General features: G+C 38.8%; 2 protein-coding genes across 2 annotated transcripts; both read right to left on the minus strand.

Annotated features, from left to right (window-relative positions):
* Positions 1–2,740: 2,740 nt before the first annotated feature.
* On the minus strand, positions 2,741–6,691 carry LOC127353773 (collagenase 3-like). The gene is made up of 7 exons (XM_051383331.1): positions 6,504–6,691; positions 5,915–6,021; positions 5,630–5,778; positions 5,331–5,456; positions 4,151–4,312; positions 3,462–3,576; positions 2,741–3,286 (listed from the first exon to the last, which is right to left on the minus strand). Exons 1-7 carry the CDS (start codon positions 6,597–6,599, stop codon positions 3,193–3,195), a joined length of 849 nt encoding a protein of 282 aa, XP_051239291.1. The 5' UTR covers positions 6,600–6,691; the 3' UTR covers positions 2,741–3,192.
* A 3,093-nt stretch (positions 6,692–9,784) lies between these two features.
* On the minus strand, positions 9,785–19,820 carry LOC127352516 (uncharacterized). Its single transcript, XM_051380987.1, has 7 exons — positions 19,790–19,820; positions 18,226–18,477; positions 18,007–18,133; positions 17,196–17,299; positions 13,360–13,497; positions 10,093–10,216; positions 9,785–9,934 (listed from the first exon to the last, which is right to left on the minus strand). Exons 1-7 carry the CDS (start codon positions 19,803–19,805, stop codon positions 9,841–9,843), a joined length of 855 nt encoding a protein of 284 aa, XP_051236947.1. The 5' UTR covers positions 19,806–19,820; the 3' UTR covers positions 9,785–9,840.
* Between the last annotated feature and the right edge of the window lie 3,689 nt (positions 19,821–23,509).

The raw sequence follows: 23,509 nt of genomic DNA on the forward strand, positions 1-23,509 counted from the left end.
TCCTGGGTTCCAGCACAGCACGTCCCGGACAACAACCTCATCAGGGATTCCCATCGCCGCCACCCTGACCAACCCTTCAAAACGGCTATTTCCGCCAGGGGGAGTGGCCGAAGGGCTCCGCGTCCTCAGCTGTCCAAACCGCCTGACGATGACAATGATGATGTGGGCTCCTACTCTGAGGATGAAGCACTCCCGAGTACCAAGATGGAGGCTGACAACTACTTCTCGGATGAGTATTGTGCCTGTTAGTATCACACTATGGTAGTGTGTGGAATTCGGTGGTACCCTGTGGCAGCTAGTAGCACTTGGTGGCAGCTTGTGACACCCTGGGAAAGCTACTGCCAGTCTGTGCCAGCTTGTAGAACTCTGTTCTGAGCTGTCAAACCCTGTGGCAGGTACTGGCAACCTTTGCCATTCAGAAGCACACAGCAGAAGCTTATGGCATCCTGTGGAAGCCCAGTGGTAGTCTTTGGAATCTTCTGGTAACCTGTTCCACACTGTGGCAACTACTGGCACTCTGTGACAACTACTGTAACTCTGTTGCAGCTAGTGCTATGCTGTGGCAGCTTTTGACAAGCTGTAGCACCCTGTGCCTGTAATTATCACCCTTTGGTATTCTGTGGCACCCTGTGGAAGCTACTAGCACTTGATGGCAGCTTGTGACACCCCATGGCAGCTACTGGATACCTGTGCCATTCAGAAGCACACAAAAATATAACTTATGGCACCCCGTGGAAGCTTGTGGCACTTCATGGCAGCTTGTGGTACTCTCTGGAATCTTCTGGTAACCTGAGGCACTCTGTGGCAACTACTGCCACTCTGTGGCAACTACTGTAACTCTGTTTCAGCTAGTGCCATGCTGCTGCTTCGAGAACCCCTGGAGCTAAGACTGGGACCGCAAGATACCCAGTTTCCGTGTGTGGCCCTGGGGAGGCAATGCAGCAGTCTTGGGGGTGGAGAGTCTCTTTACTTACATGCTTCTCTTTTCACCCTCTATCAAGAAGGCTAGCCAGCAGCACTAGCTATAAGCAGAGATTAGCAGGCAGAGAGCACAATGCAGCATGCAACATGCACTAACTACCAGCACTACTACACTACTACACTGCTACACTATGCTTCACAAGCTGCCACTAACCATGACAAAAACCTACCACCATAGAGTGCCACTAGCTGCCACAGAGTGTCCCAGGGTGCCATACGCTGCCACAAAGTTCCATGGTACTCTCTAACAGTCTGTGGCAGCTAGTAGCACTATGTAGCAGCCTGTGTCACACTGTGGCAGCTAGTGGTATACTCAAGCAGTGTGTGGAACTCTTTGGCAGCTTGTGGCACCTTTTGTTAGCTAGTTTCACTCTATGATAATATGTTTCATCTTATGACAGCTCGTGGCACTCTGTGATAGGTAGTAGCACTAAGCGCCAGCTTGTGGAACTCTGTAGCAGGTTGTCAAATTCTGTGGCATCTAGTGGCGCTCTTTGGTGATCATTTCGGTCAACAAAAATAATACAGATTTCTGTCATGGTTAATGTCATGTCATTCCCTGGTGTTTATTGTTTTCCCTTCTATCTCTCTCTCTGTGTATGTTTGTGTGTTTGTGAATGGACCGTGGCTCTCCTCTCTCTTTCCCAGCTGTCTGATTGCCAGATCACCTGCATCCTACCTGATTGCCGGCTCGCCTTCTATCCATCAGCTCATCATCCCAGCAGTCCTTCATCTACTCTTCGCCAGATCGTTGCTTCAGCCACTACCAAGTGCTCTCTGCTGCCGTAAGTATTGTGTATTACCTTTTTGTTTTTAATGCTTGTTTTACCGTGCCTCAGGATCATCCTATGCTCACCTGTCACCCTGCCCAACTGTCCATCTGCAACTTTCACTGTTTAGTGTATCAAGTTCCTGCCCCTCTGCCTCTAAGCCACCCTCCATTCTCCCTTTACCTTCCACCTTCACCTGCTGGAGCTCACCCTCACCCTCTCATCCTCTAGTTCTGAGCTTTTGCAATAAACTCTTCTATTGGTCATTTTATGTGAAAAATATTATCTATATTATCTCACATATTATCATGTTTGTAATTAATGCCCAAATTATTTAGCTATGTCTAAATGCACTGAACAATATTAAAAATAGGAAACTTTGGATTGAACATTGTCAGAGGGTTGGACTCTCCTCAAGCCTTAGTTCACTACAGACAAACATGACACAACTGTTTTTATGGGACATTTAATTCATTAATGATGAGCCCTTTGCTGTATGTTGTCCCTCTTTCTCTCCTCTCTTTAATGTCTTCCTTGAGCTGTCCTGTCCAATAAAGACATAAACATGATACAAACAAGTATTAGTTTGGGAGCCAATTAATGCTTGGTTGTTGAATCCTTGAGTCATTGCAACTGGGGAGAGCTAAGTTATCAGTAACAAGAATTTAGGGTGAGGGAAATGGACTTTTTTTTTTTTTTACGGTCTAGTCATGCCAGGCAATATCTCAAAGTAATAGACAACCAATTTTAAGATGTAACATATGCTGGAAGATTGGACTATGGAACCCAAAACAGATGCTGAGAGCATTTTAACATGCTGCTGTACAACTATTATGTTGCACACCTTTTGTCTTTTTCTCATTGCTAACTTCCTGTGGTTACTTTTGTCACTATATCGTGACCTATTATGTACTAACTACCTCCTAATTGACTTATGGAGTTAAAAACAAAATCCAGAAAGTCCAGAAAAAAAACTAAAGCACTCAGTCTTGAATTAATTAATTTATTCTTCCAACCCCTAGGCAAGCGAACATGGAATGTTTTGTTACCTCAACTTATTAATGACTTGTCTGGATTTAATGTTTAGACATTGAATCAGTGTGAAGTCAAAGCTATACTAGACTTGTGTGCAGCTCCTCTTCTTTGTAAGATATGAAAAGTTAAAGACTAAAATTACACACTTACATTATGGACCCACTGCCAATTTAAAAAATCAAATGCATTTAAATATTTCACAAATCTGTGACAGTTACTTAAGTGACATTCAATTCATTTTTATATATATTTATAATTATTCTTTTCAAGAATCCATAACAAGACAAATGTATTGATAGTAGTAGTAGTAGGATCATATCGGAAAACCAGGATTATCATAGGAATTTCCCTCAATAGTTTACATCAGACGGAGCTTTATCATGGCCAGAGGTTGAGCAGCTGGAGATCATTTATGATGACCAATTTGCTGGTTAGCAAAAGCTTCCTGTGCCCAGGTCTGATTCAGGCTAACACAGATCTTCCCTCTAGCAGTAGTGACCCTGCAGAAAAATCAATAGAGTTAGGACTGGGAGATATCATTTTGTTTACTTATTATACAATAATTAATTAATTCTTCTAATTTTGTTCTCAGACAAAAACAGGCTAACCATCCGGTCATTGTTCTGGTGAGGATCATTCAAGTGACGTAAACAAGTGTCAAAGTAAAGCACATACACAAATCCCTGCTGAGCACATGTTCTGTGTGTCTTGGTGATGGAGATAATTTGTTGCCTTGGCATCCTTCCAGCAAAGAATGTAAAGCAGCATGCCATAATATTATTATTCACTCCTGGGGGAAAAAAAGAAAAGACACGGCTCATTTAGCAATATACACAGTTATTCACTGACTTGCACTGAACTGTGTTGCTGCATGCTGTAACCTTTCCATCAATATTAAGTACATAAAAAAAACCACAACAAAATCTTGCTTCAGACTATTAAAACTGAAAGCCATAACTTCTGTTATCGTGTTACTAGGGTGGACCCAAGGACAGAACACAAAAACAGGGGCAAGGTAAAGGGGTGGCCACAAAACACACAGCTTCCCAGCACCCCAGAGCCTCATCTGCCCAGCATCTTGGCCTCTTCGCTGTCCAGTGCCATAAAGCTGCCATTGGTGCTGTCTGGTTCCCCGTTGCTTGTCCCGTGTCACCTGCTGCTGGTCTTCAGTTAGCGGCCCAGCCAATCACACGCATTGTGACATCTGTGGCATTGTGTTGTGTAATAAAAACTGCACATTCAAGAGTGGCATGACACACCTTTGCAATAATCATGCTGTTTAATCAGCACATTCATATGCCACACCTGTCAGGTGGATAGGTTATCTTGGCAAAGGTGTAGTGTATACGGAATATGTTGCTTACCATAAAGGGCTTGAATCCTTCGCCTGTCTTGATCTGGCAGCCTGTATCCGATGGTGTTGACGTAATTATAATGACCGAACATTAGTGCTTGGCTGTCATCGGAATGATCAAGACCCAGAGAATGGCCAATCTCATGGGCCGCCACCAGCAGTAGATTCACACCTCAACACAACAATGAATCTAGTCAGACATATTTGATTTCATATACAGGAAGAAACTACTATGAAAATTGTACAGAATATATAGGCTAATTATTTTCCTCAAACACTTTTTGCAGTTCTTATTAATTAATTAACTAAACTACAACAGGGAACTGCAGAGACAGGATCTTCTCCAGTGGACAGAGCAGAGTATTCATACTTTGCAGTCACGTGGTTACCATGGTTACCTGGCGGGCAAGAAACATATATATTTACATATATCCGTCACCTTACACCGCACAAAAAATGAAAGCCTACAAAAGTATGGATAGATATCTTTTCTTCAAGAGTGGATGGGTTAACAGTGCTGTCGTATGGGAGGTGAACAACAGGAATATCTTCATAATGAAAGCAAACGGGAGTGTTACTAGTTAGCCAGCTAACGTTACCCGCTAACGTTGCATGTTTGTAGCTCTACACAAAGTGACATCTGTTCTGTCGTGTGATGAAGTCTTCATCTGAATATGTACACTCTGCCTGCCGGTTAATGACAGCTTGATAAGTAACATTAGTTTAAAAAAAACCTTATGCCAACTATGCTGTATCATATATGGCTAACAGGATGTCAGACATTGTAGCCTACCTGCTCATCCACTCCACATAGCATCAGACAACAGACAAGAGCAGCTGGAGCAGCGAAATGCCTTTAACCCTGTTAGCAATCTGTTAGGTTGTAACGTTAATGTAGTAGTAATAACTGTATCATAGTATGTATGCAAAGTAACTGTAAGTAAGTAAGTAACGTTAACATGACGCAGTACAACAGTAACTGTCTTCTGTATCATGCATATCATATTAAATCATCATATCATATCAAATCACGTATATATATATATATATATATATATACTTTTGTATAGTAAAACTGGCGACGTCCTGGCAAGATCTTTGATTAGTTTACTGGGTTTCGTTGCTGGAGAACAATGTTCTTGCCCGCCAGCTAGTAGTTGTGACGTCACGTGCAAAGTATGAATATTTACCTGTTTCGGTAAGACTCCAGGTTTCATCGTCATCAAAGTGTGCATCCCCTCCATCACTCGGTCCAGGTTTGTAAGCATGAGCAAGGACTCCGTCCGGCCCATCGAAAGGGTAAAAGTCCCCATGAACTGCAAATGGATAAAGAAGATAATGTAATCTATAGTTGTACAGTGCAAGTCTATAATTGCATTCAGAGAAAGGGATTCCTGCAAAGATCAGCTGGTATCACTTATGTAACTGTAATAAGTACAAAGCAAGGCAATGGATGAACAAGAAAACTTCTTATTTAATCTAGACTCACATCTGGCCTGGAAGAGGATTATGATGTCCGCAGTATCGTCGTGGACCTGTCTAAAGTCCAGTGGGGTGACATCACTGTAGAGCTGGAAGGCTTGAGCAATGGTTGTATCCACCTGACTCTGGGTCAGATCTGAAGTGTACCTAGTGATCCTGTTGAAACCATATTATACAGTATGTTGTTATCAACAATCTTTGGGAGGATGTTTATTCAACCATAAAAAATACAATTACTTGACTAATGTATGACTACATTAACATGCTCCTACAGAATGTAACCTCCAGTTACCTGTATGTGATTAGATTTTTCTCCCATTTGCGAGTTCCAGAGAAGTGTTCGTAGTTGCTGACATCTGGCACACCACACCGAAGAGTCTTCACCTCAACACTAGTCACCTGGTAGTCACATTATGATACGAGGTATTTTGAAGTGAGGTTCAAAACTTTTTGATATTTTTTATATGATTTCTAGAATGAATCCTTTGTCAGTGTTGAAGGTAGTAGCCATAGCCACAATTTACAAAAAGACAAATAAAAACACTTTGGACACAAAGAGGTTTGCTCCCATTGGGAGTGGGAACTGTTCCCCTGCTCCCCTGCCTCACAGAGAAAACGTAATAGACAAAAAGTAAATAAAAACAGCTGCCATTACTTTGTTTCTCCTTGTCCTCTTTTTGTTCCCATTCATTTTCTCTCTCTATTTATCTGTTTCCATTTTTCTCTCTCCTCTGTTAATTAGTCTGTCTGTATGGGTCTCATCTCACAAAAATAAAAAAATGATATAAATTCAAGATGTATTGACCTGGTTAGTCCAGACAGTTCCCTGCTGCTAATATTTCTATTCTATTCTATTTCTATATTACTATTTGCTGCATTACCTGAGCTGGGTTTCCCGCCTCCTGTGTAACAATAGGTGCTGCAAGACACACAGTCAAACAACCCCCCAGCACTACCCAAAAATCCACGAGAGACATCTTATTAAAATTTTTTTCTCTTTCCTCCACTCTCCTCTGATAAAAGCTGATCAAGAGTATGTTGTGTCCTCTTGAGCATTCACGTTATCTGTGCCATAGGGTAAGGGGAGTAAATAGTGGCCCCTCTGACAACACAGTGAGAGGAGGGGATCATTTCAGGTCACTGATGAAACATTTGTGAAGCCGTTAAATTGTGTTTTGTCTGTGTTATGTGCACAGTGTAATAAACTAGGTTTTAAAATATACTGTAGAATATACTGTTGACACATATTAATCAGCTAAACTCAAAACCTGAACAACTACAAAACAGCCTCTTCAGAGTCCAGTTCGGTGGGTAAATATGTTCACGACGTGTGCAGTTAACCATGTGCAGATTTCAACAATATAGGGGCACCTAAAGGACCAGTGTGCAGGTGTGTTAGTTGACATATTATTTTTGGTTATGTTTAGGGTGCAAAACCACTTGATTAGTAAAAGATCAGGGTTTGTTTTGGCTATGCCATCCTGGGTGAAAATACCATAGCAACATTGATTCCAACACTTGGGTGCCAATAACTTTACAATTTGTTACATTTTGATCAACTGATTTCTTCTCCACAATAAAGCCTATGCTGAATGCATAGGTAGGGTCAAAAGATATTTGTAGTGAATAACACTGATTATCTGGTTATCATGTCTCCTGTCTGTGGGTGGGATTTATTAGGCAGTAAGTGAACATTGTGTCCTGCAGTTGATGTGTGTGGTGGCAATTTGTTTAATAAAGCATACAAAGTATGATCTTGTCTTTCTTTAAGGTTTTATTCAAGTCATCCATTAATAGACTCAGCGCAGCCGTCACACACTATCGAATGTTAGAGAAGCAGTATGGTTTTATCCCTGTTGGAGCGACAGTTCTGGGACGCTGTTTACTTGGACATGCAGTGTAGATAGAAACAGGGCTAAAGGTTATATGCATATAATAGCCTCTTCAACAGTTGCGTATGGTTTAACAATGACCAGGTCAAAGGGTTGTATAGGTTCTTAACCCTCCTGTGGTCTTCGGGTCAATTTGACCCGATTTCGAAATCTAAAATATCATAACTTTGGTTTTCTTCCATATAATTGTCTGAAAATTACAGACACACACAAACATGCACGCATTAACACACACACACACACACACACACACACACACACACACACACACACTTCAAAACAACTTCCAACTCTCAGATGTGCATCACTTTGGATAATAGAATTTGTAAATTTATAAAATATACAACCTCTGATGTGCATTTGGCCTCCAGACAACACACGATTTCCAAGCTACACATTTGTAAACATGTTCATTTGACACCTTTTATGTGGTACATCTTCAAGGAACTACACCACATCCAGTTGCCCTTAGACTCAACTGACTCTGACATCCTTGATATGCCTTTCTCCAATTGGGGACAAGATAAAAATAAACAAAAAAACTGAGCTGATGAGTACAGCATCCTCGGAGCATTTCACATTTCACTCTGAGACAGCACAATGAAGAGGACCTTGCTTTGCAAATCATATATGTTTACTGAACTTAATGATTTATAAATACAATTGCATCAGTCAATTTTGACCTGGGGATATCCTGGCTAATATTTGACATATACCTGTCAGTGGTTATCCAAAATAACTAAACATTTCTGCTTATTTTGTTCAAAAACATGGTATGATTTCATGTAAATTAGGTTTATTGTCCATAAATAGAGGTGTAAAAGAAGTTTAAAATTTGTGGTAATGAGTTGGAATGAAGTTGGCTAAAAATATGGAACACAGAATGGTGTGATCATTTTACACTTTATGGTTTATAAACAGTCGAACTAGATGGGTCAATTTGACCTGGGAGGACAACAGGTGTTATACTATTTGCTGCCATTAAAAAAACTGAAATGGTTTCAAAACAATATCCTGACTAAACTTTGACATATACCAGTCTGTGATAATGCATCAACATATGTGCCTCTGATCATAACCATCGTGAAAATAATTCACAATTTGTGCTTTTTTTACTCAAAAATGATTTGTAATTTTATGTAAATTAGGTCTATCACACCATACATTACAAAAATAAGTGTAAAATATATCTTAATGTGTTGGAAACAAGTTCACTAAAAAGGTCAGACAAAAAAATTGGTGATCATTTTATACCTCATGCTTTATAAACTTTGGGCTGTGTGAGGATCTGAGCGACTTCGACAAGGGCCACATTGTGATGGCTAGACGACTGGGTCCTGCAAACCTGCAGCTCTTGTGGGGTGTTCCCAGTCTGCAGTGGTCAGTACCTATCAAAAGTGGTCCAAGGAAGGAAAAGAACCAGAGACAGGGTCATGGGGGTCCAAGGCTCACTGATGCAGGTGGGGAGTGAAGGCTGGCCCGTGTGGTCTGATCCAACAGACGAGCTACTGTAGCTCAAACTGCTGAAACAGTTAATGCTGGTTCTGATAGAAAGGGGTCAGAACACACAGTGTAGCAGGGTCTGTTGGTATGGGGCTGCAGAACATTCTGACCACCAGGGTGCCCAGGTGCTCATGATGTTATGGTTGATTGGTATATCTACTTATCTCTCATATGCACAAATGAATCAAAATGTGGGAACAAATTGTATGCTGTGCGCACACAATACCATGTTAAGCACTCAGTGTAGTAAAATGTGGCTATATATTTTTCTCTGTGGCCATAGATAGAATAGAGACATCTTGTAATCAAGACACAGAAAATGATTCATATTGTCTCCAATTTACTATGTATCTATATAGTAAAGTACTTCTATTCACAAGTTCAAATTGGTAAATTCAACTTCACACACAGAAGATCATGTATATGATTTAAAAGCAATGATTTCTGGGTTAACAGTGGGGAAATCTAACATGCTGCAGTGTTGCTATCATGCTTGTGCATTTCTTCCCCTTTTCTCATTGTTAACTTCCTTTGTCAATACACTGTGACCAGTAATGCACTTACTAGGCCCTAACTGACTTACGGAACATTTTGTTACCTCTCCTCAATATGGAGATGTCTGGCATTCCACCTTATATAATGGACCCAACACTTTTTATTTTCCTTTTTATTTTATTAATGCATATATCAATATATTTAGTATATATAAGCACACAATGCAAAGCTTCTCAGAAAAACATGTTTTCATTAGTATAAAAAAGTGCTATCAAGCATAGAGGGCAGAGCTTTATCATGGCCAGAGTAGCTGGAGATGTTTGATCATTTAGTACTGGACGGCGTGCTGTCGCTTGAAAGCTTCCTGTGCCCAGTTGAGATTCTGCCTCACACACACCTGGGTCCCTTTAGCGGTGCTAACCCTGCAGAAAAATCAACAGAGTTACGACGGGAAAATATCATTTGTCACTTTGAAATGTGATATTTATGTACGTTTTTCTGTTGTGTGCTCAGACAAAAACTGGATAAACGTGGTCATTGTTCTGGTGGGGATCATAAAGTGTCAGAATAAAGTACATACACAAATGCCTTCTCAACACATTTGCTGTGAGTCTTGGTGGTGGACTTAATTTGCTTCTGCGGTATTCTTCCATTGAAGAATTGAAAGCAGCACTTTGCAGGCGTTATATCATTCACTGCATGAGCTGGAAAACAACCAAGAAAACAAGACTCATTTAGCAATATACACAATAAGAAACATACTCTAGCCTTTGTAGCCCTGTTGGAGACTTTGGAGATAAAATAATAATAATCTTAAAAATACCAGTCATGCATAATTAATAATTAATAAATAATAATAAGTTCAATTTAAAAAAAGTAAATGTAAGTTTGATAAACCACATTTTATATTTAATATTTCTATTTTCAATGCAGTAATGACAAAGAATGACAACACTTAAATGCTTTTTCTTGTCTCTTATTTATTTCTTAATTTTCCTTTTTATTTCCTATTTATTTATTTTTTATTTTTTTTAAATATTTATTTGACTTATGTAACTTCTACTTTATAATTTATTTTATGTTTTCATTCTTCTGGGGGTTTTTTTTTTTTTATTTTTTTTACTGATTCATAATAGCATATTAATTGTGACAACTATATTGTTGCTGTAAACTGAATAAATAAACATGGAGGGAAAAAAAGCAATATACACAGTCACTCTCAGATCTCAACACACAAGTCAGTCTGTGTGTTGCTTCCTGCTGGCAACAGCGTGTCATTCCAAATAGAGGTGTTAACGCACACACACACAAATATTCACACTGAGGGCCCTATCTTGCCGATCTGAAACGCAAGTAGCTTTGTGGGTGGATCTCGGCGCTGTTGCTATTTTGCCGGCGGGATAAATGACTCTTGCGCCCGGCGCAAATCTAAAATGGGTTGGTCTGAAGTAGCTACATTAGTCATAGGTGTGGTTTGGGCGTAACATGCAATAAACCAATCAGAGCGTCATCTCACATTCCCTTTAAAAGCAGGCGCGCTTCTTCCATGGCGGATTGATATTATAACGGCGGATTGGCCAGGAGCGGTTCACTGCCGAGGAGACCGACGTTCTCGTCAGGGCCGTAAAAGACCAAGAAGTGACATTATTGACATGAAATAAATGTAACACAGCCATACAATAAATCGCCACCCGTTCCTGCAGCAAACCGGGTTTGACATGCTGGAGCGGGAGCTGTCCGGGATGCGGCAAAGTATTAATGCTCTTGACCGGGTGGCGATGTCGCTGCTGCCTCTCAGGCGCTTCCCCTCAAGTCTGCGCCCTTAAAATAGCATCTGAATAAGCGCCACTGACTTTAGACTAGGTTTTTCCTGGTCTGTGGCGGAATTGTTTTCTGAAACAGCAAAATAGCACCAGGGAACGTTTGCACCGGAACACGCCTCCTCTTTTCGCTGAACCGCCCCCCGGAGCGCAAGTTCATTCACTAATTTAAGGACGTGCGTCGGTGGAGGGAAAATTCAAATGTGCGTCGAGTGCAAAATAGGAATTATACAAGCGCCAGTGTACAAAGTCAATTGCGCTGAGTGCAAGATAGAGCCCTGAATGCTAAAAGTGATTTAAATATATTGAGTCATTATCGACTGAATCAGAACCTTTCTGCCGTTCTAAAACGATGCTTATCCTACTTTGTTTTTTCTGGACAATGCCACTGTTTTTCATTTTGTATTTAAAGCAAAAATTGGCCTCGTTTCGTTTTTTTTGTTTTCGGTCTGAAAGGGAAAATGGATTATATTTTATTGAGTTGAGTATTGGCACTGTATAAAAACTGTTTAAAAAACTGTAGGAAATAAAAAAAAGTTTGCAAAAATAAAGTTTGATTCTATTGATCTGGGTTTTAACCTCGGCTTTAGTTGCTACTGGAATTCAGAGATGTGGACTTGAGACACTGTCTCCATGACTTGCGACTTCCATTGACTGATAATAAATAACTTTAGACTCGACTTAAAGACCTGACCTAAGACATGATGACTTGAATGTCTTTATATTTTGTTTTAAAATCAAAATCATAAAAAATGAAAAATGAGAAATGTTGTCAACGTTGACAGGACAAAGAAAGAAAAACCAGGCAGGGCTGTAGCTATATACCACTGGGTGCACTGCGGTCCTGTGATTTTTCTGTGAAACTCTGATACAGTTGTAATTCTGCAAATAAAAAGTTTTATAGGCTGATTCTAGACTCATTATATTTAAATTTGACTACATTTAAGTCAAAAGATATAGATGAAATAGATTATAGATAGATAGATTAAATCCATTAAATGCATAAACCCAAAACAGAAGTAATAAGTGATTAGTATTACAAGACGTCACCCAACAAAAACCCAAAACAGAACATCAGAAAATAAAGATAACAACAAAAAATACAGTAAAAAACACAATCAAGACAAATACTATTAATGGTCCAGAAAACCAAGTTTTTTTTCCAAATGTAACTGAACAGTTAATAGTTAATAATTAAAGCATATAGAAAGTCTGAAAAGCCCAAAAGGTTTTTTTAAGACCTGGAGGCAGTTGAATGCACTGAGGAAACTCTTGAAATACTCAAGCATCTGTACAATTCTGGCTATGGTTCTCATTACATAGCATTAAAACCAGACTGCTACAGTAAAACTCAGAATCAACAGTCCCAATAGTTTTATCACATTAAAGGATGCACCGATATCAGTCAACATGGCAAATATCAGCCGATACCGATATCAGCCAATATTGTTGACTTATATTTGCAAATATGATACCATTCACCGATGTCAGCGGCTGATTTTTATCTGTTGTGTCGCATGAATTTCTAGCTGGTTAAATGTTGTGTTGGTTATTTCCAACTCTGATACTGGAGAAATAATCTCAGTTTTCCAGCACTGGCACAAATTGCATGCAAGTACCGATGTGCTCCGTACAGCAGCACGGACAGTGAGCGGCTGTTCAGCTCTGACTGAGCTGCACCGAGGCAGAGATGCTTACCTTTGTAGATTAATTTGTTTCGCTGGAACAATTGGGTGAATGACAAATGACAAAAAAAAGAGTCAGTTTTGGCATCGGCCATCAGTCTTATTGTTATTCTAAACATCGGTATCAGCCCAGAATTTCCTGATCGGTGCATCCCTGCTTTTAATACAGTTTAAAAACTCTTTTAGAATCAGCCTTTTGCAAATACTAGGTAAACCTTTTGCATGTGGTATCCTTGAGGTAATGGTATGATAAAATTAAATAATGTAACAAAAATCCAGAAAAGAGACCCCCAAATGCAATTTATCTCTAATCTGGTTCAGAAAGTAGAGTGACAGACTTACGCATGGCAGTGCAGTAGGCAACAGTGAACAGCAGCAGGAGTCCCACTGCAAAGCTGAGAGTCTTCATGCTGTTTTCAGTGTAGAACTGACGTGTCTGAAGTGATCTGCTGTGATGCATCTGACAGCTGCTTCCACCTTCTCATGTTCATATATGTGAGAAGCAATTCTAAGAAAACCACTAGGGTGGGTGGGTGAGAAGAGAGAGAAGTTTAAATAATGTGCCACGCAACATGCTGCAGCTCTTCTTGATCTGTTTGATCTATTTGACTTAGCAGATAACATACCTTCAACTTATAACCAACTTTAGACTGAATTCTGTTGAAAAAGACAAGCGGTATGAGAGAGGCAAGGACAGTGTGTTCACAAATGCTGCCATCATTATGCCCCAAACAAACAGTTCCTGAAAGCCCCATCCCCCTTTTATTTGTGTTTATTTACTGTAAGTCACAGCTAATTACATTTAAAGTGTCAAGATTCCAACAACTCATTATTTCTTCTAATGAAATTATGTTTCATAGAACTTTGTAATAAATTGAGTTCATAAAACTCCATGAAAGTGCTTTAACCCTGCAGCGACAGAAACAGTTTTATTTTATGATCAGGACTTTATTTGGTTTTTAAACAGAAACAACCGACAGCAACAGTTGGATAGTGGCAGTGATGCTTCTTTAGGGTCAGTTGTGCCTGGAGTCCCCAGGAATTTTACTTATGATGTTTAAGGTTAAGATTTGCAAAGGCATTAAGTAAATGAGGGTATAGAGCATATATAAGTATAGAGAGACAAATATGTGTGTGTGTTTGTGTGAAAATAAATCACTACAGGTTGCATGCTACGCTACACTAATCTGATAAAAATTCACAGTAAAATGTCAGGTCAGGGAGGTATTGCTGACTACAGAAAATGAAGCTACATATTGCACTGCTAAGATGTGCAAATAAAGTCACACATTGCACCACAGACCAGCAGTATCTCCTGATCTGCATACACAAAGGTTTAGTTGATGTTGGTAGATTAACGTTAGGTGTGGTCACCAAGAAACAGGAAGAAGAGATTGTGTAAGATCAACACATCAACCTACGTGTTCAGTAAAAGGTTCAAGTCACATTAAAACCCCTCACTGATCTTATCACCACTAGAACGCAGCTTGTGTATTTTTTGCACAGGCAGAATGGTTGCAGATCATTTCATTGTTTCGTTCAAGTACTCATTACAACACACAAAAGTGTAAACTGTGCACATTGTGCATTCACAAATTTCTGTTGTTAAAAAAACAAAAACAAAATATATATATACAAATTTACAAGTGATGATGCAAATATCAATATCACTGTTGTAAGCTCTCTGTTGTAAACAACCTCACAGTACAACCTTCTTTTTTTTTTCAGACCCAGCTTAAACTGCAGCTTTCACACCGACATGAAGTCCAACATATAGACACAATCCACTCAACGTTCTTCACTCTATTAAAACTGAAAGCCATTAGCATTAGTAAGTGATGAGTTGGTGAAAGAAATCGTGAATGGTGATTCAGAGGTCTGGAACCAGGTTACACAATGACAGGTTGTTGGCATTAAAGGATTTAGTGGGATCTAGAAAAGTTTCATATTACAACTAACTGAACACCGCTGGTGTCTGTATTTGATGATCTGGGAATGAGAATGGACTGTTAAGTTTGTAGAGGAAACTATGGTGGCCGTGAAACTCACGAAAAAGTCCCTATCTACAACTAGTGTTTGGTTTGTATCCGTTCTGGGCCACTGAAGAAACATGGTGGTTAGGGTTAGAGACTTCATGGAAGGCAACTGTAGATAATATATAACAGCTCATTCTATGGGAACAATAACACAACGATTCTTATTTTACACACTTGTGAAAAAATACCTCTGAATATTTATTCAGTTTCTGCCAATAGATCCTCCTAAATGTTACACACATAATATCATTGTAGACCGGTTCTTAACTGTAATGTTATAAAAGTAGTGTCCAGTACATTGCTATTGTAATGGCTGTGTGAAATGAAAAATAGTGGATGTTTCTGGTAGATTCTGATATTTAAATTATGAACTACTAAAGTAGTGATTAACACACTGTTGGTAGCTTTCATCAACCTGCAGAGCCAGAGAGCTGCCATAGTTCTAGACACAGCAGTTCCCAAAACAGGAGCCACACTGAAATGATTCATTTTAATAATTATTATAAATTCTGCTCCTTTGTAAATTGACTGAATGTGGGCCACACTGCACACATGAAAAGCAAAATGTACAATTGTTTTATTTATTGAAAATGTGAATATGCAATTAAAAAAACTTTTTTTAGACGGTATGCGCTTGGTGAAAGGAAGAGATGGTGAAAGGAAAGCACAGCCATTTAAACTCTTTTTCATCCAGATGTAACAGTGAATTAATGAAATATTTACCACTACATCAGAGATATTGATAAAACTCATAAAGTCATGCTGAAGCTAACTGGCTACTTCACATTATAGCTGGGTGTTACAAAGAATAGGCTGACGACGTTATTCACTGAAGGTAAGCTAATGTTAGTTAATAGCATTAAGTTAAAGGTCCAGTGTGTGAGAACACTGAACAGGATTTGTTGGCAGAAATGGAATATAATATTCAGAAGTATGTTTTCATTGGTGTATAATATAAGAATCAGTGTGTTTTTGTTACCTTAGAATGAGCTGTTTTTATCTACAGAAGAAGCGGCTCCTCTTCTACGGAGGCCGCCATGTTAACCGCCATGTTTCTACAGTGTGCCACAACAGACAAACCGAACACTGGGAAGGCGTGGGGGAGAGACCTGTAATCTGTAACTACAACTGCTAGATTTAACCCTGGGTTGTTGAAAATCAAATAAATCATCATCAAATGTATTTAAGAAATGGCAACTGTTTTTATCTACAGACGCAGGTCGCCTTCCATAGAGTCCGCCATGTTGGACCACATTCTAGAGTAGCCCAGAACGGATAATCCAAACACTAATTTAAGATTTTCGTGTGTTTTGCAGCAAACGTAATTACACTGCTGCAATTACGGTGCTAGATGCCACCTAATCCTAAACACTGGACCTTTACCTATTTTAAGTTTGTATTACTGACTTTACTTATTTACTTTACTGATTTCTATTTCAAGCTCCTCTTCCCCTTTCTGTTTAATATGAAGAGTGTTTTCTTGTTTCATACTAGATACTGCTCTGTAAAGATTGGATATTGGTCTCCCTGTGTGATTTTGATTAGATAGAAATAACAGAACGCTGAAAGGTGGATGTTGCAACTGCGTCGTCACATCTGACACAACTAGACGCAGACAGAGATGCATGTCTTATGTGATGTAATTCTGTGGTTTATTAGTACAATTACTATCTACAGTTATATATGTTGATGAACTTGTACTGACACACACACAGAATTGAAAGCCAAATCTGCAGCTCTGTGGAGCTTTTAGCTCATTGTTTGTTTCAAGTGCTTGGATTAACCCACAGAGCACTAGACAAAGGCAGGCATAAGATCATGTTCACCACCATTTTAGTGTGTTTAGTATGATAGGGATGTATAAGAAAGGATGACCTGCCACAGCTATCCGAGTAGGGAACTAAATTTGACAAATGATTTAATGTCATGACATGAGATTTGTTGTCTCACTCTTATCAACACACACTCTACTCAGAAAATACAAACAAACATAGCAATATAGATCATTACATCAATTAAATTGTTTTATTAAAATATATTTTTGAATCAAAAGATATGAACACGTCTTCACACCTTTTGACATGCAAAACCAGGCATTGATTTATCCCAGTAATAATCCTCAATCAATAATACATCTTCAGTGCTGCAGACCGCTGCCCTCAGTGTTGTGGAGCTTATTGTAGACATCCAGAGCCCACTGGAAGGTTTCACTGTAGCAGATCTGTTTTCCTTTAAGAGTCTGGACCCTGCAAATCATACAGAAAGAGCAAAACAGTCAACACTTGTGATAATTCATTTCAATTGAAGTTCATTCATTGGCTCATGCTTTAAATCTCCACTTCATTGAAACAGGACTGTATTTGGTAAACTACAGCATAATTATACATCTAATGAAGTTATTACACAGTAACACAGCAAGAAGGCCTTGTGTGAAGTTTGCATACCCTCCCTGTTTTTGCGTGGGGCTCCGCCGGGTGCTCTGGTTTACTCCCACCATGAAAGACAGGGTTTATTCTTCCATCTGAGTAATTCTTCTATTACCAGAACCACTGGGGGATAATGAAGTTGTAAGCTCATCAAGATGTGCACCCACCTTGGGTCTCGATTCCGAGCTGCTCCAACCACATCGTGAATCTAAACGGCCCTCCTTTAGCCCTCACCTCGAGCCCATATCATACAACCAAACACGACCCTTATCTTATCCTTCACCAATTGAAATAAACTAATTCTATAACCGCACAATGGTGTGGTCTTTGTTAATGAAGTTACAGAAAGCAAAAATAGTGCTAATAATGCTTTGATCACAACGGCTCTAAGCAAGTGAAACTCAGTGTATCCACCTGGTTTTGCTCATGTTTTTTTGTGATAAGCCTGCCTGGAAATCATTGGCCGTCTATCTATGTATCACTCCATTATGAGAGGAAAATAGTAGAAGAATAAAGCACAAACTCACACGAATGCCTGCTTTTGACAGAAGCTGTGGGTCTTGGTGATGTCGGACACGAGCTTTAATGGTAAAGGCCGCTTGGAAAAGCTGAAGCAGCAGATTGCGGGTGCTGTGCTGGCCTTCAGACCTTTAGCTGTGAGGAAGGTAAATGGATAAAGTCATTATAAATATGTCAGTGAGAGGCCGTCAAACAGACACAGTGAGGCACTAACAGAGATCACTCACGTGTGGCGTTGCAGCAGCAGGCGGCGAGCAGCAGCAGCCCCAGAGTCAAGCAGAGAGTCCTCATGATGCTGTCAGTCAAATGATGGGGGTGATGGTGATGGTGGAGTGTCAGCACTGCGTCCTGTATAAATCCTCTGAACGATTTTTTTTCTAAATTGATCCAGTGATGAGACATTAGGGGCAGAATTTCTCCACGCTTCTTCTTTCCACCACTCAGACATCTGCTGCTGTCTAGTTCGTGGAAGGAAGTTACTGAAAAGGGACAGGCCACAGTTTAGTATCACCTCCCTTGCCACAGAAAACAGAAGAGTCTTCTCAGTATTTATCTTATCTGCATCTCGGTGCATTTTTAGTCTGTGAAAGGTTCATTAGAACATTAAGTTCTTTATACACTTTTAGAAGTGTTAAACAGTATAGAAAAAAAAGTTGAAGACATTTTGATCTCAGTGTTCTCATTAAATCATCTTCCTCTTTCAAATTTGCATGTTTCACCTTTTACATTTTCAGAAGCAAATAGATAGCAACATAAATTCAAATAAAATATGTTAACTTTAAAGGACCAGTCGTGATTTATTTTCAAATAAAAGTTTACATGAAACCGAAATCAGAGTGCTATTTGCTTCCACATATTTCTGTATGTTCTGTAAAAACAGGGCCATGGTAGCCAATAGCACTAAATGTGTGTTACGTCCCGCAGTCATGCAGCAGAAGTGGACCCAGAATGGGACTGACCCCAGTCAGCTGACATTGGTTACTGTTACTGGACGGGGGTTGTGTTCACTGGAAGGCTGCAAAGTCTGGTTCCGTTACACGTTGCATTAACTTTGGAGTTGAGGCAGAGCAGCCAGAGGATGTCAGAGGAAAACCGGACAATATTTTCACACATAAAATATGATCCAGTTCACCCAAATCACTGATAAAGTTATGTTTTTCTACAGTAATCAGTGCAGCCCAAACCCAGGAAACACTCTGCTCCGGTAGAGAGCTACTGCTATCTAACTAATGAATCTTCACTCTGTGTCTCTATAGGTTGAAGATTGATTGACAGGTGGATGATGACAAAAAATTATTTGTATAAAATTACCTACTGCAGCTTTAAAGAAAGTTAAAAGTTCAAGAAATAAATCAGAATTGGAAATACTTTATTGAACCCCGGGGAAAAATTTATCAATTTATACTTTATTACAGCTGCTGAAGTTGCTCACAAGACAATAAAGAATAAAAAAATAATAATTATAGACATAGAAATAATGATAATAATAATAATAATAATAATAATAATAATAATAATAATATAGAAGGTTAAAATTCTGTATTACATTACAATATCTAGCACTATATATATAGTAAAAAATTAAATATATATACGCAAATGTACATATATGTATACACATGCATACAAATACACACATATATACACATATAAATACATACATAAAAAAATATATATAAATATGTACATTGTAATACAATATATGACTATGAATATGAATATTGAGAATTAGTGACAGAATACACCAGAGTAAATAAAAATAATAATATAAAATATAATAAAAATACCAACCACCAAGAAAACCCATTTAGCTTTCGGCCTCCTCCAGGGTAAATTACATTTAAATTTTACCATGAGTCAGTTCCCCCTTCTATGCAAATGTTTGTGGTGCAGACCGAAGTGATGGAGATACTGTATCATGATGTTCACAAGATCTTATCGCAGTTTTCAGACGGGTTTAGCATTGCATCTGTGACCTATTTTCGCCTCTGCATGCTTTTGCAACACCATCAGTTTCCTCATGATCATCATCTGATATTATTTTGCATATATCGTGAGTGGGACGCTAATGTAATGCTCTGAGCTTTTTACATCCTATTGATTGATTGATTTTATTTATGTATTATCAGACACTGGAAAAAACCTGGTCCCAAGATGTTAGAAAACAGGATAAAACACAAAGATGCACAAGAAATTCAACATAAAAACGAAACAACACAACCCTGAAATCAAAAAGTACATCTCCACAAATTAAGAAATATATTCATTCATTATAAATATGTTACCCTATTCCACAAAATGTCCTAACCTGACTTGTTTAAGTCCCTCATATTTATTATTTACTCATATTTAAATATTTGATGTGCAACGGAATGCTTTTGTGGTAGATAAAGTATTAGGAGGGATCGTAAAACAGTATTAGAAGGGGTAGCAAATGTATATGGTCCTGGTCAGGGGGTTGTGTTTTATGGTAGGAAGTGACCGGTCAGCCCTCGGTCACAGACTAAGGTCAAGAGTGGGTCATAGCTCTCAAGACCATTCATGGGAGAGACCTGGACTTTTTCATTAATAACATAAACAAGACAAACAAGGGTGTTCACTGTTTTACGATGTACTGAGATGTATATAAGGGAGAGCCTTTTGGAAGTCTAGAGAGAATACTCATGATGTGGTCTTCTCTCCATGCTGCATGTATTAAAGTGTCTTGATTATCACACCAGCTTGAAAGTTCTTAAGAGAATTAGCACCTCTCAATTTTGGGAAGAATTTCCACGACACTTTTACTCATCATAGCACCAGTGTAAAAAGAGGAACTAATAACCATTGTTATCTGAGAATGCAAGTTGATAAGTTGATAATATTGTACAGTAAAGAGGCAGATGCAGCTTTTGTAACCAAGGGGTTATTTGTCTCACAGCATAGTAAAACGCAGAACAGACTTGTATTCATAGATGTGGTTGAAAAGCAACATCCACCATGTTGTGACCTCTGTGATACATTAGATTAACATCAGAGTCACACAAAAGACTACTAGAATATTTTAACACAGTTGCTGATATTTTATGTCAGATGAAGAAATATTATTGGCATCTGTTACATCTGAAATGTCTAGGCGTTGTAGGGAGTAACACAATAAAAAACAATTACATTTACCCGGGGAGAAAGAACCCAAAGAAAGGTTGCACCACTTCAAACAAGGATTTTTATTACCAGTTAACAAAAACAATACTTACAATACATAGAAAGAAACTGAAAACTAGTCTCAAAACAGATCTCGCCTCAGACACACACACACACACACACACACACACACACACACACACACACACACACACACACACACACACACACACACACACACACACACATAACATACATACATACATACATACATACATACATACATACATAGGTGCACAGGAGAGAGAGCAGCATAACACCACAACAACTCACAGCTCTATGGTCGTAACAGCATCACAATATATAGTTCTTACACAAAACTAAAACCATTGACTCCGATAAAATGTTCAGAAGACACAAGCAGACTAACAGCCACTTATTTACAATTACTGGAACATGTTTAGATCTTCTACTTAAGTTCAATTTGTTCACAAAAGTAGCAATACAGCAATGTAAAAAAAATAAGTTATTTCAGTTATTACATTACTTTGTGAGTAAAAGTCCAACATTAGTTCTAATTTTTACTCAATGGTCCAGTGTGAAACATTTAGGAGGATCTATTTTCAGAAATGGAATATAATATTCATAGGTATGTTTTAATTAGTGTATAATCACCTGGATATAAGAATCATAATGTTATTGTTAGCTTAGAATGAGACGTGTTTATCTACTGATGCCATTCCATTGCAATCTGAAACTACATTGCTAGATGCCACTTAATCCTACACACAGGTCCTTTAAGGACATAATATATCAAATTATGATCTCTGATATTTGATTCCTACCCTATATATCAGGCTAAATATTTGTGAAATTATTGTCACTCACAACAAGGTTGTAGAATGAAATTTAAATATAGTTCCTGTTAAATTGCAAGTCTCATCACTGCCACTCCTCTCTAAACCACCCCCCCAGGATAATAAAGCTCCACCCTTCAGATCTGAATTCCCTCTTTTCCCTCCAAACCACACAGAGAAGAACAGAGAGAACCTGCTAAAGTTTTCCTTTTTGTTAAGAAGAAAAAAGAAAAAAGACCAGATTGTGGATATATTAATAATAGAAAATCACCACCATCCACCAAACACCTGTGAAAACCAGAACCTACCCACCAACTGAAATGAACTGTTAGAATGGATTTCTAGATCCTGTGTTTAAATGTGAACACCACATAGGATCTTCAGTGAGCCAACGCCACCAACGCAATAGCTTTTCCAGTTCCCTTTATGCTACCTCCCAAAAAAAACCTCCAAAAACAAATTTAAAAAATGGTTGAGTCATAAAAAATAAAATGATGACGATTATTCATTTGCATAATGAATCGTTGAGGAAGAATTAAACAGCCTCACTGCCTGAGGGAAGAAGCTGTCTATAAGTCTGGAGGTACAGCAGTGAAAGCCTCTGTACCTCTTCCCAGGGTGCAGCAGGCTGTGGCTGGGTGGGTACTGTCTCTAGGTATCCTCTGGGCTCTGTTCAGGCTCCTCACCTCACCAATATCATTAATGCTGGGCAGCTGAGTACCAATGATCTTCATTATATTTAAAAATGATGCACATATAAAATATTGGATAGAATAGTTCCATTTGATGTCATGGTTCAGCTATGAAACGCATGTTTTCTTGAGTTTGAATATGTGAGGCTCATCATTTGCCTCTGTGATACATGGAGACTGTCACTGGTCTTTTTCATCACATAACCTAACAATGCAGAACAGAGGAATATCAGACAACTGCTTGCATATAAATAGCAGCTCAAGAAGGAAGTTCTGTTGTTAGTATTAGCAGATTAAAACTAAACAATGTGTTCAGCAACGTAAGAATAAATATCTGTCCAAAATGCTTCTTAAAACACATAGCTCCTAAAGGAATATCCCACATCCTACATGTATGGCTGCATGAAGTCAAACGTTTCGAGCTTCCTGAGGTTTGGGAAGACTATGGAATCCCATTTCTGTGACTCATTATAATGACTTACAGAATCGTTATTTTCCCCGTCACACTGACGGGAATGGGCTTTCATAGGAGACACTACAGGTGAAAAGTAAATATCACCATGAATGTCCCCAGTCCCCATATGTTATGGAAGCAAAATATGTCAAAATTCCCAAATGGACCAGTGCATGAAAGAAACGTATTAGTGCTTTAAGTGACCGTAAACCATTATTAAACCATTACTATAGCTCATATTGCCTCGAAGACAACACACACTGTCCATGCATTCATTAAGGCTTACATTTAATTGGTTCAATTAGTTTGATATTGCTTCAAAGATCGCTTCAATTTTCCATGAACGGCGGGGGGCGCTATATCCTAACGTTATCACGTCTACAGTTTC

Source organism: Dicentrarchus labrax, unplaced genomic scaffold, assembly GCF_905237075.1.
Source record: "Dicentrarchus labrax unplaced genomic scaffold, dlabrax2021, whole genome shotgun sequence".
NCBI lineage: Eukaryota > Metazoa > Chordata > Actinopteri > Moronidae > Dicentrarchus > Dicentrarchus labrax.

Coding starts and splice junctions, on each gene's coding strand:
- LOC127353773 (XM_051383331.1), bottom strand. CDS start 6,599: ATGTCTCTCGTGGATTTTTGGGTAGTGCTGGGGGGTTGTTTGACTGTG. Junction 6,022..6,503: donor AGGCGGGAAACCCAGCTCAG/GTAATGCAGCAA, acceptor TGTGACTACCAG/GTGACTAGTGTTGAGGTGAA. Junction 5,779..5,914: donor AAAAATCTAATCACATACAG/GTAACTGGAGGT, acceptor TGGTTTCAACAG/GATCACTAGGTACACTTCAG.
- LOC127352516 (XM_051380987.1), bottom strand. Junction 13,498..17,195: donor TGAGGGCAGCGGTCTGCAGC/ACTGAAGATGTA, acceptor TATGAACATGAG/AAGGTGGAAGCAGCTGTCAG. Junction 10,217..13,359: donor TGCCTACTGCACTGCCATGC/GTAAGTCTGTCA, acceptor GTTGTTTTCCAG/CTCATGCAGTGAATGATATA.